Source organism: Ranitomeya imitator, chromosome 4 (genome assembly GCF_032444005.1).
Source record: "Ranitomeya imitator isolate aRanImi1 chromosome 4, aRanImi1.pri, whole genome shotgun sequence".
Taxonomy (NCBI): domain Eukaryota; kingdom Metazoa; phylum Chordata; class Amphibia; order Anura; family Dendrobatidae; genus Ranitomeya; species Ranitomeya imitator.
The window spans coordinates 147,580,147-147,595,096 of NC_091285.1; the positions used below are offsets into that span (position 1 = coordinate 147,580,147).

A 14,950-nucleotide genomic window follows, 5' to 3' on the forward strand; every position below is an offset into this window, starting at 1 on the left:
ATGAAAAGACTATACCACTAAACAGAAGTGTCCTTATCTGAAAAACCCAGTATATTGGACTTTTTAACACCAGATCCACTCATCATGTCTATAATATAAACCATGTGTGCACACTGGCCACGTGTCTTCTGAACCAAACAGCCTCGTAAATGACCATGAGGCTTTTGAGTTTGGGCTGGTACACCCAGGACTGTGAATCATGGGTTGTGAGAGATGCAGGGGTGTAAATGCGTTACTTTTATTTAAATTTCTGCACACTAAATAATGACACAAGACAGATTTTGCATTATCCCCTTTAATTTTGTGCATAGTGATAGCTAACATTGTTATTTGGTCTACCAGAAATATTCATGGTGTCATTGTGCCTTCATTTTTAGTTTTCCATCATTTTAGTAGGCAGGATTGAAGTGCAGCAAAAAATGCACAATCTGCTCAAAGCAAACATGAAATTGTCGCCATGTGCCCATACAACTTGTATTTCTACCTAAACCGCTTTAAAAAAAAGTGTTAAAGCGCAGCGCAAGCCGGGGCAATATCCCCCCTCCCTTCCATATAAACTAGAAAGTGCTAATACATATTTACTCATTTTCATAGGAGGCACCTCAAGCTGAATTTGAGGGTACTTCAATAAACCTCTTAAGAGTCTCATGTTTAGACATGAAATATTGAAGACTAGAATAGAGATTATTTTTAATGTTCATGGCTGGGATGAACAAATGAGGACTCACTGGAAAAATGTCAAGGAGTTAATATCTGGGAAAATATTTACATACTGCCATATTAAATTTTTAGACATCCCTAAAGACATTTCTAAAGTTACACAATATACATATCAGTCTACCCAGTTGTAACTTCAAAAACATCATCCAAATGCTACCACTTTGCATGTAAAAGAATTGGCCTCATTCATTTAGCATAAGTGCAATAAGACATAGCACTAATTACAATGTGCATAAGAAGGTATTAATGTGTTGTATAAAGGAGGTTGTCTTAAATTCAGACAACTTTTTTCCCCTGGAAACCATTGCGGAAGGAAGGTAGTTGTCCCTTGGACAACCATTTGTCCTGCTCTTTAAAAATAAAAAAACATTTAAAAAGTTACCTTAACCTTAAAACCTCCTTCTTGGCATCTAGGGACCTTTAGCTATTAAAATCTACAACACTGGAGCATTAAAATATATTTTAAAGCGAAAAACACTCAATTTGCATCATTGAGTCCCTCTCACTGCACACGTGGCCCGCATGGCAGAAAAACTTTTCTAGAGGGGTTTCCCCAAATATAAACCAATGGCAGAAAACAACAACAAAAATGTGAATAGGGGTCCAGTTAGTACTCTGTTTGATAAATTATAACATTACAAAATCTAGATTACGACTTTTTTTCTTTCGATTCTGCATGGTTGTATAATATACGATACTCCATTTAGGGAAACATCAGTGCTCCTAGGTTACTATTAAACCTGAAATCACAAGAAACAGTTGGGAACAGTACTAAAGTAGCATTAATGGCGTGTTAACGGCATGTACATCTAGTTGCAATCATATCTTGATACTCTTTGTAAGCAATAGAGTTATCAGGTTCAATCGTAAGTACACTCATAGGTCGATATTGAGATGGGACACAAGAGGGCCGTGGAATGGACGAGTCCACTTTTTCATAGATGATATTTTGAACAATTGTGTGCACTGGAGAGCCATACTTCTGGCCAACCACCCTGGGGCAATCTCCTTTACAGTAATCTGGACTGTATCGATGTGGTGCCAGGATCCATTTATCCCAGTTAAGCTGACTAAAGCTGAGTCGAAACTTGTGAAGTTCACATTCATTTTGATGGTACACAAATTCTCTTAAAAATTTACTGAAATTGTATGGCATTAATTCTACAGTCGGGCTGTTTGTTTCAACATCTTGGCCCCTACGATGGCGAGACACTTTAGTTGCTGGTATGCTTTCTGGTAGCTCATTTAGGTGAGAAAGAATTGGTACAATAGAAAAGGTTAGAGGTTCCACATGCATTTTTCTTCGGTGATAGGCCATGTTGCTTGTGTCATTTAAATACAGAAGTAGACATGGTGGAGATCTTGTCAATTGTAGAGGTCCCGTAATCCCAAAGATGTGATGGTGCTTGTTCCACAGGCAAGTCAAATTAACAGACAGATTAATAATTTGCCTGCTTGAAATTAATGGTTGGAGGAAAGCAGTTACGTCAATCTCAACCCATCTCTGTCTGTTCCGTAACTGGAATTCAAACGCCTGAGGGACTCCAGGACAGGTTGGGTTTGTAACTTCACCAGCAGTGATTTCAAGGGCACAAATGCAGGTGATGTTGGAGGAGGAATACTGCTTGTTAACAGAGTAAAGCAAGACAGATCGAAGGTTCTGCTCCAGGAGAGATACGCTGTCAACATTATAAGTCACGTCCAGGTATTTATGTCCTAAATTAAAAGAAAATAGATTTATAAACCGGTTCAATCATGGAGGAAAGATTTACCTCAGCCGTGTTGCACACAACATACACAAATATCCAGATGTTTTTGGCATATTCATGAAAAACTTTCCAAATGTCTCATTTTTTGACGCATCCCACTCAAGTCCTTCTCTGGAGGAAGGTTTCTGCCAAAGTTTTTCATTTTGTGCATTTCTAGGCAAACATGTGATGTTTTAAAACTATTTGCAATTTCTTGTGCCAGATCTGTTAAAGACCAAATAAAAAGCACTTTTATTTTGCGCTATTCATTCATGAAGTGTGCATTATTTTGAAGCTATAGTGGGGAGGTCTAAAGTGAAGTAAGTATGGGTTCAAAGGACACAGAGGTAAAACTGAATTTAAAAAAAAAAAAACAAACAAACAGAATTAGTAAGGTCTTTCCCATTTCCAAGTAGTCCCTCAGGACATCACACCAGCAGGTTGTTCTTCCTTGACCTATGACAGGACAGGATAACAGGTTAAAAAGGACTCCCTCTCACCTCCACCCTTTGTCTTTCAAATTACTACTGAAGGATGGATGCAAATGGTCTACATGTGCCATTAGAAACTCCTATGCAAGATAAACAATTTAACAGCTTTCAGTTCGGTCTCAAGTCATTGTGACAATCAGTAGCGTAGCATTTAGCCGATACAGTTGGCCACATTGGTGAGGGAAGGAGCGCTGTGCTCCTCCCATCATCCTCTGTCAGCGGCTGATGTCACCGATGCAGACACTGACAGCGGGCGCGATGACATCACCACCCGGCGCCCGCTGTCAGGAGATGAGCGGGAGCAAGAGGTATTTTTTATGGGGTGTTGCCTTATACTACAGGGTCTGCCTATGGGGGTGCTGCCTTGTGATACAGGGTCTGCCTATGGGGAGTGGCTTTGTGCTACAGGGTCTGCTTATGGGGTTCTGCTTTGTTACAGGGTCTGCCTATGGGGGTGCTGCCTTGTGCTACAGGGTCTGCCTATGGGGGTGCTGCCTTGTGCTACAGGGTCTGCATTATGCTATAGTCTGCCTATGGGGAGTGCAGTATACTATATTTCGGATGATCTGGTGCATTATACGATATGGAGGCTGTCTAGGAGGCCATCATACAGTGTGGAGATTACAGTGAGGGGGCCATCGTACAGTGTGGTGATTACAGTGAAGGGGCCCTCAGTGTTGGAGCCATCAAACAGTTTGGGGGCTACTAAGGGGTCAGTATACTGTGGGTGGTACTATACAGTGAGGGGGCATTATACTGTATGCGAGATCATACTGTATAGCAGAGCTGTATAGGGGAGACTCGGGACATTATTAAATGTAAAGTGGGCACTTATTGTTATAGGGGAACTCTGGTTACTGTGACTTAAAGGAGCACACAGGGCATCATTACTTTCTAGGGAGGAAAATATGGCAAAATATGGGTACCGTTTTCTAGGGCACTCGCACCTGGCATTACTATATTATAGAGAGTTGCTTTAGAATTTAGAGGCCACAGAGAACCACACAGCAGGTGCAGTAATAGCGGCATATGGCTGCAGCGGCTCAGTATTGGGGTATTAGCAAGATAAGGAGTTTGTGCAGATTGGGAATAGATCATGATGGCTGGAATGTGAGAAGTGAAATGTGTCTTTGGTGTATTCTCTGCAGCAGAGTCCTGGCTGGAAGAAGTTGTCATGTCGGTCTGGGCCAGATGGAAAAGATGGGAAAAGTGAACGATTCCACCAGAAAGATCATCAGCGGTAAGTCATTATCTTTAACTGTGCTGTGATCTCTTATATGTTCTGTAGGACTGGTATCAACCACTGACCATATGGTGGTAATATCCATGTTGGTCTTTATATAGAGATCATCTTCAGTAATAGCGCAGTCATCTGCTGAGGTTCTCCTCCACTATTCCGGTGTGTCACCGAGTTGTAATCAAAGTTACCTGGTTAGGGGCCACTCAGAAGCTTCATCTCCCCCCCGAACCAAAACCCTAGCTACACCTCTGGTGACAGTGAATGAGATAGAAAGATTGATCTTGTGCAAACTTACAAAATTGAGATATAAGGGAAATAACAGCGCTTTCCTTAGGAACTACATGGAAATAGAACTACTGGTAGGTCTAATTCCTCTTTTCCAGTATATCTCTCTAGGTAGCACTCAAGAGCAATACCAAAGATATACAGTTTCTCCCTCCAAAAATGAGACGGGGTCTTATATTTTTTGCTCCGAAAGACATGTTAGGGCTCATTGTCAGGGGAGGTCTTATTTTGTTCCATGAACAGTCCACATTTACACATGAACAAAAAAAACACTAAAAAGTAGTGTCATCACAGTCTAGAACATCAGCATAGCACTCCAAATTCTGAATTCCATACGTTTAAGATCACATTTTTTTCCCAATGTACATCAATCTACATTAACCGGTATTCATGACCAAAAATATATTCCTTGTCCCTGTTTATTGGTACATAGGGTACTGTACCACAATGAATGGTGGATGTCTATACACCAATAAAAGCAGAATCCGTATTAAAAAAAAAAAACAAGTATCCAGGCAGTTATGTACCGGTATAAGTGTAAAAGCCATAGTGACATACCGGTAGCAGGATTTCTCAGAGCCCATGATGGCACCATGGAGAGAGGGGATCCGCCCTTCAAGGACTGGAAACCTTCAGAAAAAGAAGGGTAGTACCTCTCTCCCACATCAGTTGATTACAGAGCACGAGAGGACCTCCAGGTTAATAGAATATTCAACATTACTAACATATTAAACACCTTCTTCTCCACGGTATTCACGGTGGAAAATGAAATGCTAGGTGAAATCCCAAGAAACAATGAAAACCCTATATTAAGGGTCACCAATCTAACCCAAGAAGAGGTGCGAAACCGGCTAAATAAGATTAAAATAGATAAATCTCCGGGTCCGGATGGCATACACCCACGAGTACTAAGAGAACTAAGTAATGTAATAGATAAACCATTATTTCTTATTTTTAGTGACTCTATAGCGACAGGGTCTGTTCCGCAGGACTGGCGCATAGCAAATGTGGTGCCAATATTCAAAAAGGGCTCTAAAAGTGAACCTGGAAATTATAGGCCAGTAAGTCTAACCTCTATTGTTGGTAAAATATTTGAAGGGTTTCTGAGGGATGTTATTCTGGATTATCTCAATGAGAATAACTGTTTAACTCCATATCAGCATGGGTTTATGAGAAATCGCTCCTGTCAAACCAATCTAATCAGTTTTTATGAAGAGGTAAGCTATAGGCTGGACCACGGTGAGTCATTGGACGTGGTATATCTCGATTTTTCCAAAGCGTTTGATACCGTGCCGCACAAGAGGTTGGTACACAAAATGAGAATGCTTGGTCTGGGGGAAAATGTGTGTAAATGGGTTGGTAACTGGCTTAGTGATAGAAAGCAGAGGGTGGTTATAAATGGTATAGTCTCTAACTGGGTCGCTGTGACCAGTGGGGTACCGCAGGGGTCAGTATTGGGACCTGTTCTCTTCAACATATTCATTAATGATCTGGTAGAAGGTTTACACAGTAAAATATCGATATTTGCAGATGATACAAAACTATGTAAAGCAGTTAATACAAGAGAAGATAGTATTCTGCTACAGATGGATCTGGATAAGTTGGAAACTTGGGCTGAAAGGTGGCAGATGAGGTTTAACAATGATAAATGTAAGGTTATACACATGGGAAGAGGGAATCAATATCACCATTACACACTGAACGGGAAACCACTGGGTAAATCTGACAGGGAGAAGGACTTGGGGATCCTAGTTAATGATAAACTTACCTGGAGCAGCCAGTGCCAGGCAGCAGCTGCCAAGGCAAACAGGATCATGGGGTGCATTAAAAGAGGTCTGGATACACATGATGAGAGCATTATACTGCCTCTGTACAAATCCCTAGTTAGACCGCACATGGAGTACTGTGTCCAGTTTTGGGCACCGGTGCTCAGGAAGGATATAATGGAACTAGAGAGAGTACAAAGGAGGGCAACAAAATTAATAAAGGGGATGGGAGAACTACAATACCCAGATAGATTAGCGAAATTAGGATTATTTAGTCTAGAAAAAAGACGAATGAGGGGCGATCTAATAACCATGTATAAGTATATAAGGGGACAATACAAATATCTCGCTGAGGATCTGTTTATACCAAGGAAGGTGACGGGCACAAGGGGGCATTCTTTGCGTCTGGAGGAGAGAAGGTTTTTCCACCAACATAGAAGAGGATTCTTTACTGTTAGGGCAGTGAGAATCTGGAATTGCTTGCCTGAGGAGGTGGTGATGGCGAACTCAGTCGAGGGGTTCAAGAGAGGCCTGGATGTCTTCCTGGAGCAGAACAATATTGTATCATACAATTATTAGGTTCTGTAGAAGGACGTAGATCTGGGTATTTATTATGATGGAATATAGGCTGAACTGGATGGACAAATGTCTTTTTTCGGCCTTACTAACTATGTTACTATGTTACTATGTTACTATGAAGCTTAACAGAAATACCATGTAACTAAATATAAATAATGAAAACAACAAAAATAAAAAAAAGTGTGCAAACACGTGAAGGGAGGGAATGTATGGGTGCCATCATGGGCTCTGAGAAATCCCATTAACGGTAAGTACCCAAGTCTTTCTCCTCCTGCCATGATTGCACCATAGTGAGAATTGCAGAGACTATTAGGGAGAGACTACTCCTTCCAGAACCCTTCTACCAAACGTAAAGTCTGAAGAAGAGGCTAGATCCAGCCAATAGTGATTGAAGAATGTAGAGGGGGAAGACCATATAGCGGCTCTACACATCTGCTCTATTGAGGCACTGGTTCTTTCTGTCCAGGAGGCTGCCACTGCCCTCGTCAAATGAGCTTTCAGTTTCTCCAGGGGCCACCCACGTGAGGCGTATGACAGGGCGATGGCATCCCTTACCCATCTTGCCAGTGCACCCTTTGAAGCTTTTTGCCCTTTTGAGGACCCTGAAAGCACACAAAGACCTATCCTCCCTACAGTCTTGTGTGGCAGCTAGGTATTGGATTATTGGATTAGGCATCTGACGTCTAGCGCATTCAATACTCTTCCCGGTTCTTGGGATTGGGACCAAATGTAGCGAGGAAGATCTGAGAGCTATGGAAATGCAACTTCACTTTCGATAGGTAGGCTGGGTCAGTCTTAAGATTAACCCTATCCTCCAATATTTTTTGTGAAGGGCTAGAAAATAATGACTGGATGTCGTTGACCCTACGAGCTGACATTGGCGCTACTAAATGTGATGTCTTAAGGGACAGGATTCTCAGCGAAGCCTCTGCCAGAGGCTCGAAAGGAGGTTTGGTTAGGGCTGCAAGACCCAGTTTTAAATCCCAAGGAATAGTATTCCAAGAGGGTATGGTCTAGACCTGGCCGATGCTTTGATGAACCTGGATATCCACCAATTCCCAGCCAGGTCATGATTGTATTGGGCTCCCAATGCAGATATTTGAACCTTTTAAGTACTTGCAGCTAGCCCCCGTTCCAATCCCTTCTGTAAGAACTCCAAGATGGCCGTTAGTGGAACCCCTCCTAGCTTGAAACCTGAAAGTAACTTTCACAATGTTTTCCCATACAGTTTGGTGGTTACGGGTTTTCTACTTTGTAGCAACAGAGATTAAAGGTCGGGGAAAATCCCTTATTACTCAGGAGAGCCCTCAAATTTCAGGCTGTCATGTGTAAGCTTGTACCAGTGGATGAAGAATCGTCCCTGGGAAAGAAGGTCCAGAAGCTCTGGAAGTACCCAGGGGTCAAATGGACATCCTCTTCAGCCAAGAAAATTGCATCCTCTTTGGCCAGAAGGGGACTATTAAGATCACTTCTGCCCTGTGTTACCGGATTTTCCTCAACCACTAGAATCAGGTAAATTGGGGAAAGGCATAGGTTAGACTGTGGTCCCATGGAATCAAGGCATCTAACACTATGGGGTTACCTTTGGGAACAATTGAGCAGAAATAGGCTACATTCCTGTTCTGACTATTGGCAAATAGATCTATGGAAGGATGTCCCCACCTTTCTGCAATCTGATCGACCACTGATTCTGTTCCCACTCGCCCTTTCTCATCTGGATCCGATGCAGGAAGTCCACCCTGCGATTTTTTGTCCCTTTTATGTGGACTGCAGAAAAAGACCCCAAGTTGTCCTCAGCTAACTGAAAAATGGATCTTGTTGCTTCCACCCTGGTGATTTAAGTATGCTACCACAACCCGGTTTTCTGAATACTCTTACATGGTGTCCCTGGAGAGTGTTCAAAAATTCTAGAAGGGTGAACTTCACTGCAATAGTTCCTTCATGTTTAAGGATACTGATCTTAGGTCCCCTGTCCTGATACCTTGAGCTATCTGGTCATTCAGATGAGCCCCTCCAACTCCTGGGGCTTGCATCTGGTCAGAACCTGAGAGATTGAAATCACCCACACAATGCCACGGGTTAGGTTGTTTATCCTCAACCACCATTCTAAAGAAAGTACCATTTCTGATTAAAAGGTTATCTGCCCTTCTAAATTCCCTTTTAGAGAGTTTTCAGCTGATAAAAATTCCCACTGCAACTCTGGGAATGGAGCAAAGTCTTGAATTTGTCTTGAGAGCTCCTGACCAACACTTAAGGTATCGTCACACTAGACGATATCGCTAGCGATCCGTGATGTTGCAGTGTCCTGGCTAGCGATATCGTCCAGTGTGACAGGCAGCAGCGATCAGGCCCCTGCTGTGATATCGCTGGTCGGGGAAGAAAGTCCAGAACTTTGTTTCGTCGCTGGATCTCCCGCTGACATCGCTGAATCGGCGTGTGTGATGCCGATTCAGCGATGTCTTCGCTGGTAACCAGGGTAAACATCGGGTTACTAAGCGCAGGGCCGTGCTTAGCAACCCAATGTTTACCCTGGTTACCATCGTTAAAGAAAAAAAACAACCACTACATACTTACCTACCGCTGTCTGTCCCCGGCGCTGTGCTTCTCTGCTCTGGCTGTGAGCGCCGGGCAGCCGGAAAGCAGAGCGGTGACGTCACCGCTCTGCTTTCCGGCTGCCCGGCGCTCACAGCCAGAGCAGAGAAGCACAGCGCCGGGGACAGACAGCGGTAGGTAAGTATGTAGTGGTTGTTTTTTTTACTTTAACGATGGTAACCAGGGTAAACATTGGGTTACTAAGCGCGGCCCTGCGCTTAGTAACCCGATGTTTACCCTGGTTACCGGCATCGCTGGTCGCTGGAGAGCTGTCTGTGTGACCGCTCTCCAGCGACCAAACAGCGACGCTGCAGCGATCCGGATCATTGTCGGTATCGCTGCAGCGTCGCTTAGTGTGACGGTACCTTTAAGTCAGAGGGCTCCCTGGGCTGCATTAGAGAAGACTGACAACCTGGCGGCCAGCCTGACAGTCCGCTTATGCTTCAGCCAAGAAAGCAGCAGCTCCTTTGGCCAAGTTCAAGATCTTTCCTGCGAAAGCCAGAGCGTCTGATAAAGTACCCCCTTGTTGGTTTAGATATGCCACTGTTGTAGTGTGGCCTGACAAGATTCTGGTAGGTTTTCCTCGAAGCTGTGGAAGAAAATGATGTAATGCATGATTTACTGCATTTAGCCCTTTTAAGTTAGATGAATGTCAGAATTCTTTATTCCATACCCCTTGGCAGAAGCTATTTCCCATATGAGCACCCCATCCATGGGGACTAGCATCGGTAGTTAAAGTATGGGATTGTGTTATTACCTAAGGGACACCACCCGCCAAAAGTTTACTACCCAACCACCACACTAGAGAAGCTAGGACTTCCTGGGATAAGATAATTTTCTTGGTGGCCAAGAAGTAGTTTCTCCTCTCGAAGGATCTGATGTTGCAGCATCCGGGTATGGTGTTGTGCCCACTGGACAGCTGGGGTACAGGAAGTAAGGGATCCTAACAAGGACATTGCTGCCTTAGAGACATTCAAGGTTTGTTTATTGCGGCTTTCACTTTTTTTAGTGAGCAATATTTTTACCTGAGGAAGTAAGGCATCTTTGGCTTGTGGAATCTAGATAGAACCCTAAAAACGTCAGGAGGGAATGTGGGATAAGTCTGGATTTCTTGAAGTTGATGATCCAGCCTAAATCCTGTAAAGATGAGACCATGTAAGCTAAACGTTTAGCACACTGGACAGCTGAATTTCCAAGGACTAAAAAGTCATGAAGGCAAGGGACAATTAAGGTGTCTTTGACGAAGATAGGCCATCACCTCTAACATCACTTTGGTGAAGATTCTTGTGCTGTAGAGAGGCCAAAGGGCATGGCTGTATACTGGAAGTGACAGATTTGGCCTTCGAATGTCACTGCAACCCTGAAGTATCTTTGATATCTCATGGATAGGGAGATGGTAATATGCATCTTTAAGATCCATGCCCACCATCATGCAATTTGGGAAAAGGGGCCAAATTATGGATCTGATTGATTCCATCTTAAATTTAGGATTCCGAATAAATGTATTAAGCTTTTTCAGGTTTATAATTTTTCTGAATGAACCATCGGGCTTAGGGATTAGGAATAATGGAGTGTAAAAACCTCTACCTTCTTGCCCCTCTGGAACTTTAACCAAGACCCTTTTGCTTAATAGACTTTGGATTTCTATTTCAAGGGCTTTGTTGTATTGGCGAGATGAGGGATGTTCTAATAAATGAGTCATGGGGAATTTGAAGGAAATCTATTTTAATTCCTTCCCTAATATTCAAGATCCACGAACTACTTGTTATTTTTGCCTACTGTGGGAAGAATAATTTTAGTCTACCCCCTACTGGGGTGTCCGGTACTTTATTATTCATTGTCTTTGCGGAAGGCAGGTCCTCTAAACATAGTACCCCTCTGTTCCTCTTACTTTGTAGCCTCTCATTCTTACTGCTTGCCTCCTTTTTCCAAATGGCCTCCATTTAAATGTTCTCCAATAGAAAGGAATTGAGGGGTCAGAAAAAGCCAGCTTTCTTTTGCCTTGAGTATGTCATCTAGGGCTTTCCCAAAGAGAAACTCACCCTCACATGGGATAGTGCAGATTTTTTATTTCAACTGCGTGTCCCCTTTCCAATTCTTCATCCACAGAGCTCGTCTGGCATTTACTTAACCCACTGATCTTGCTTCTAGGCTTGTGTATCAGCTGATGTGTGGGCCATAAAGGCTGCTGCCCCTCTAAAGGAATAGCATCCTGCAGGTTCTCTCGAGTCCCTCTGTTCAATCTGCTGGTCTAATTGATCAATCCATATGAGCATAGATCTGGCAGTGCATGTACTGGCTACTGCTGGTTTAAATATGCCCATAGAAGCTTCTCACGACCTTTTTAACGATGACTGCTTTACAGTCAAGAGGATCAGAAAGCAGGCCTGCATCTTCCACCGGTAGTGTGGATTGTTTTGAGGTAGAGGCAATGGCTGCATCCACCTTAGGGATCTTAGTCCATGTTATTAGTTCCTCATCACTAAATTGGTATCTTCTTTTTGAGGCTGATGGGAGGAAGCTTCTTTGGTCTCGCTTTCCCATTCCCTCTTTATCAGGGTCTTAACTGCCGGAATTCCTGGGAAAGCTCTCCTTTTTCCCTCTCCCAAGCCCACAAACATTATATCCTGCGTAGTTTGAGCATATTTTGTTTCCTCACACCCAATAGTGTTTCTTATGGACTTTACTAAGTTATCCACACCATCTAAGGGGAAGCATGATCTTCCTTCAATATCTGATGACGATGTGTGTGAGGAGTCAGAGGCTACTACTTAATCATTATCAGACTCTGAGCTGGAAGCTACTCTTTCTGCTCTAGGAGTGTATAGGCCTGGGTAATGGCTTGCAACTCCTCTCTAATTATAGCACGCATATCAGTGACCGACATTGTTGCACCTTGCATGGTTTCACTGATGCATTCTTTGCAAAAGCTTCCTAGGGTAGGAATCAGGGAGAGGCTGACTGCATAAAGCGCACTGCTTATGCTTGGATTTTTGCTTCTTTTTGGCCTGGAGGGGGAATACAGAGAGACAGAAAAAAAAGATGTCAGCTTAACCCTAGAACGCATACCTGGGGCCTCGCAGGCCTGCCAGGTTACTTGTTTTCTATTTTCTGAAAAAGTACTTTAGTTTGAATTTTGAAAATCTAGGTAATCCTCAGGTATATAGTCATTAGTAATTTCCAGTTATTCATATATTTTTATGTTACAGACATTTCGGTATAAACCTTTTTTGGGACTACCCCATATTCACGCACCTGGGGCCTTTTAGGCCTGTACTAGGTTTACATGTGATACTCAGTCTTTTTGTCTGTATTGTTGCTGGGGAAGAACTTTTATGACTCTGCTATTGCTGGGAAGAGTGTGGATTCTGCATGACAACATGGTCATGTGATCTTGGAAGGGAGGCAGATCCACACTACAAAGCTACTATGTCCATCAATAGATTTGAGGGTATTCGGAGATGCCTTAGTTTTGAAGAAAAGAACTCGCCCTGTGAGGTTGGCAACCGATAAATTAGCCCCTATTAGCTATATCTGGAATCTTTTTATTATGAACTGTACAAAGCTTTACCATTCCAGTGATAATGTGACAGTGGACGAGCAACTTCTTGCCTTTAGGGGACGTTGCAAATTCATTCAGTATATGCCCAGTAAGCCAGCTAAGTATGGCATAAAAATTTTCTGGATGTGCGATTCAGCAAGCTATTATGGGATGAATGGTCTGATTTACTGTGGCAAAGAAGCTGATGCTCCAGTCCATAAAGACCTATGTTCCGACATAGTAAAAACATTTGCTCTACCAATTTTCGATTCAGGAAATATTACAATGGATAATTACTTTACCAATTTTGAAATGGCCAACTTTTTGCTTCAAAAGCAACTCACTCTTGTTGGTACTATGAGGCCAAACCGCCGCAAAATTCCTCCAATCATGAAGCACAATGCACAGCGAACAATCTACGAGAGTGTATTCGGTTTCTGCAATCAAGCAACAATGGTGTCTTATAAAGCCAAGAAAGAAAAATCTGTGATATTACTGAGTACAATGCATCATGATGGAAGTATTGACACCAATGACAGGAAAAAAAAAAAACTGAAATCATACTGCATTATAATAAGAAAAGGAGGTGTTGACAAGATGGACGAAATGATTGGAGTGTATTCATACAAAAGGCAGACTAAACGTTGGCCTGTTGCCCTTTTTTCCCCAATATCCTTGATGTGTCAGCCCTCAATAGCTACATTGTTTATTGTCAAACTAATCCAAAATTCCATGCCAACAGGAAAGACAAGAGACGTCTATTTTTGACGGAACTTTGTTTGCATACTATGATGGAGAGAAGCAGCATGATATGCTTATCAAGGCAAATTACAGAGGCAATGATCCGATGTGGAATACGCTTTCTGGAACATCCAGAGCAAAGAAAAAAAGCGCTGCTATATTTGTCCAGCAAAGGAGGAAAGAAAATCGGAGCGTTTCTGTTCTACTTGCGGACAAAATGCATGCAAGGAACATTCAGCCGAAAAAATATGCGAGAATTGTCGGGGGAATAAGCCGGATTACTCACCGGTAATGCTCTTTTAGTGAGTCCATGACAGCACCCCACTGGAGAGAGAGGGATCCGCCCTGCAGGAACAGGAAACCTACAGAGAAATAAAAGGGGGCGGTCCGCCTCTCAGTTTTGATTTCAGAGTACCCGGAGGACAGCCAGTATTAGGCAAATATCATTTATTTCATTTTTCAAACTTATTTGCTTATGTATGATTAAAAGAATTTTACTCAATAGTATGTACTATATTAATCTAGGGAGGGATGCAAGAGGGTGCTGTCGTGGACTCCCTAAAAGAGCATTACCGCTGAGTAATCTGGCTTTTTACTCTTCGCCATGACAGCACCCCACTGGAGATCTTTCAGAGACCATCACCTGGGGGGGGGACACCACCGTGCTGAGGACAGTCCTGCCAAAGTCTAGGTCAGAAGTTGATGATAGGTCAAGCCTATAGTGATTATAAAAGGTAGAAGGATTTGACCAAGTTGCGGCCTTACATATATAGTCTCAATTGGGACTTCTCCCCTTTCTGCCCAGGAGGATGCCATAGCTCTGGTAGAGTGCACTGTTAGGCCTTCCGGAGGGTTTTCTTTCCTTGCGGAATAAGCCAGTATGAAAGACTCTCTGATCCACCGGGATAAGGTGCTTTTTGTTACTCCATGACCCTTCTTGTGACCCTGGAAGGAAATTAACAGAGCCCTACACCGTCGCCAGCTACTGGCCCTTTCAATGTACTTTAACACTACTCTTTCAACATCTAGAGTGTGGTACTTCTGTTCTTCAGGAGTGGATGGATTACTGAAGAAAGTGGGTAAGATTATTTCTTGTGACGTATGGAATTTCTTTGCTACTTTGGGAAGGTAGGAAGGGTGTGGTTTAAGAATCAACTTATCCTGAAAAGTTAACAGGAAAGGTGGATCTATAGAAAGCTTGGATGTCACCGATTCTCCTAGCTGAAGTCAGTGCTACCAAGAGCCGT

General features: G+C 42.9%; 1 protein-coding gene across 1 annotated transcript in view; it reads right to left on the reverse strand.

Annotated features, from left to right (window-relative positions):
* Positions 1–279: 279 nt before the first annotated feature.
* GDF9 (growth differentiation factor 9) overlaps positions 280–14,950 on the reverse strand; it is a 44,308-nt gene continuing 29,637 nt past the window's right edge. Inside the window, exon 2 of the mRNA XM_069761986.1 lies at positions 280–2,436. Within this exon, the coding sequence (XP_069618087.1) occupies positions 1,514–2,436 (923 nt within the window). The 3' untranslated portion in view covers positions 280–1,513. The remainder of the gene's footprint in view (positions 2,437–14,950) is intronic.